Source organism: Coffea arabica, chromosome 10e, assembly GCF_036785885.1.
Source record: "Coffea arabica cultivar ET-39 chromosome 10e, Coffea Arabica ET-39 HiFi, whole genome shotgun sequence".
Taxonomy (NCBI): Eukaryota; Viridiplantae; Streptophyta; class Magnoliopsida; order Gentianales; family Rubiaceae; genus Coffea; species Coffea arabica.
In genome coordinates, this window is record NC_092328.1 from 4719078 (window position 1) to 4721185 (window position 2108).

At 39.4% G+C, this 2108-nt stretch overlaps 1 protein-coding gene across 1 annotated transcript; it reads left to right on the forward strand.

Annotated features, from left to right (window-relative positions):
• Positions 1 to 510: 510 nt before the first annotated feature.
• On the forward strand, positions 511 to 2073 carry LOC113712613 (uncharacterized). The gene is made up of 5 exons (XM_027236104.2): positions 511 to 1143; positions 1241 to 1501; positions 1612 to 1677; positions 1805 to 1870; positions 1981 to 2073. Exons 1-5 carry the CDS (start codon positions 511 to 513, stop codon positions 2071 to 2073), a joined length of 1119 nt encoding a protein of 372 aa, XP_027091905.1.
• Positions 2074 to 2108: the final 35 nt, after the last annotated feature.

The following is a 2108-nucleotide window of genomic DNA, read 5'->3' on the forward strand; positions in this document are numbered from 1 at the left end:
ACTTGCATTATCATCATCACTTCTGATTAGTCATAATTAGTCACACCTAAATGAATGTTAATAATCATTAGACTACGACAGTTAACCCTCCCGTCAACCCTAATGCTTTTTTAAGCTGAGTCTTAATATGGTTTAAGCCCATTGACACAATGAAAGTATTTTAATGCACAATTGCAAGAACTTGTGGGACCCACTTCTGAGTTGTATTTTGCCTGGTTTGGCCACGGTGGACTAGTGACTCATGAGACAGATTAGTTACAAAGCATTAGGACCTCCCCTAAAGAATGATTAGCTAGGTTTTGAGTACTCAATATTCAAGTCAAACCCTAGCTAACATTCTTTCATTCCAGTGTAACAATATACTAGTATATATATGTCCCCAGTTTTTTGTTCATTTCAAGCGTGACCGAGTATCATCATCAGTATCGGTACTAGTGATACAAACATTCCCTCCCTTTTGTTTCTTTTTCCCAAAAGGCTGCTAACTCCACTTCTAAGAAACTTAAAAACATGGAGCCAATGGTAGCTTTTTTTGATGAAGAATGGGAGTCTTTGAGCAGAATGTTCTCCACTGAAGATGCAGAGTTCATGATACAGCAACATGGGCATGAATCCCTGTCAAATGACTCTGACAGCAGTTTGTTCTTCCAGACAGCAGCAAATTTCTGGCCCGTTGGTGATGCTAACATTGAAAATGTGGCAGGGGTTGGTGAGAGTTTTTTGTGTTGCGATAATACCATTGATTATAGTAACTTCCTAAATGTTTCTCAAGACAGTAGCAGTAGTAATGCAAGTGATACTAGTATTGTTTTTCCCAATCTGAGCTATGAATTCCACCAGGCTAGTGATATTAATGTTTTCCAAGTAACAAATGGTACACCTGAGTCCATGGATTTTAATGCGATGGATGAGAAAAATGATAACTCCTCAGTTCCAGTTTTCCTTGATGGTCTCGTGGAGGACATTGTCTCTCCAAGGGAAGTGATGGGTAGTGAAAACATGAAAAATGCAGAGACTCAGCCAGCAAGCAATGGCAGTTCAGCTATTGAATTGCTGCTTAAAAGGAAGTTCCAGAAATCTGAACTCCAAACTGAAGCAGAACCTGTTGAAAATTCTAAGAAGAAATCTCGAGTTCCGAGAAATGTGAGTAAACTTTTACAACAGGATGTGTAAATTTAATATCTCTTTGCGGGCATCTTTGATTAGTCTTTGTTACTCATGCACTCTGGTTTCTGAGCAGGTTCAGAAAACTAAAAGGACTGTGCAGCCCAAATCCAAGAAGAACCAGAAGGCACAGCAAATTAACAAGGATGAAGAGGAGGCTAATGCTGCACAGAATGGACAGAGCTCCTGCTCTTACAGCTCAGAGGATGATTCTAATGCTTCTCAGGAGTCAAATGGAGGAGAAGCTTCAGATAACAAAGGGCCAGCCCTCAACTTGAACGGTAAAACAAGGGCCAGCAGGGGGTCTGCAACTGATCCACAAAGCCTCTATGCAAGGGTAAGAAATTCACCAGCCTTGCATTAATATTCAGAATTTAGGATGATGAAAACATGATGTAGTTTGGATTACAGGATTCTTTACTAAAGATTTGATTGTTTGTATTGCAGAGGAGAAGAGAAAGAATAAATGAAAGACTGAGGATCTTGCAGAATCTTATCCCCAATGGAACTAAGGTAAACTTCAATAATGAATTGAAAGTGCCTAATTCACATATTCTTCACTACAAGAAATAGGTATCATCTTTCTTTAGTGGGATTTGAATGAAAAAAGTGCCTAACTGATCCTGATTGTATTTGACAGGTTGACATTAGCACAATGCTTGAAGAGGCAGTCCACTATGTCAAGTTCTTGCAGCTTCAGATTAAGGTAAGAATAATCCGACAATCCTGTCTTAATTTGTCAAGTTCCTTCCCTGCTTTTAGCTATCTAGTTTGATGACAATTTTGGCTAAGTCCTATGCTCTCGTGTCTCTGCAGTTACTGAGCTCAGATGATATGTGGATGTATGCTCCTATTGTCTACAATGGACTGGATATTGGTCTGTATGGGAGGACTTTCCCCACCCTATGATCCAGCAAGCAGCTATTGCAATTTTTGTTTTTCAT

Coding starts and splice junctions, on each gene's coding strand:
- LOC113712613 (XM_027236104.2), top strand. CDS start 511: ATGGAGCCAATGGTAGCTTTTTTTGATGAAGAATGGGAGTCTTTGAGC. Junction 1,678..1,804: donor TTATCCCCAATGGAACTAAG/GTAAACTTCAAT, acceptor TGTATTTGACAG/GTTGACATTAGCACAATGCT. Junction 1,871..1,980: donor TCTTGCAGCTTCAGATTAAG/GTAAGAATAATC, acceptor GTGTCTCTGCAG/TTACTGAGCTCAGATGATAT.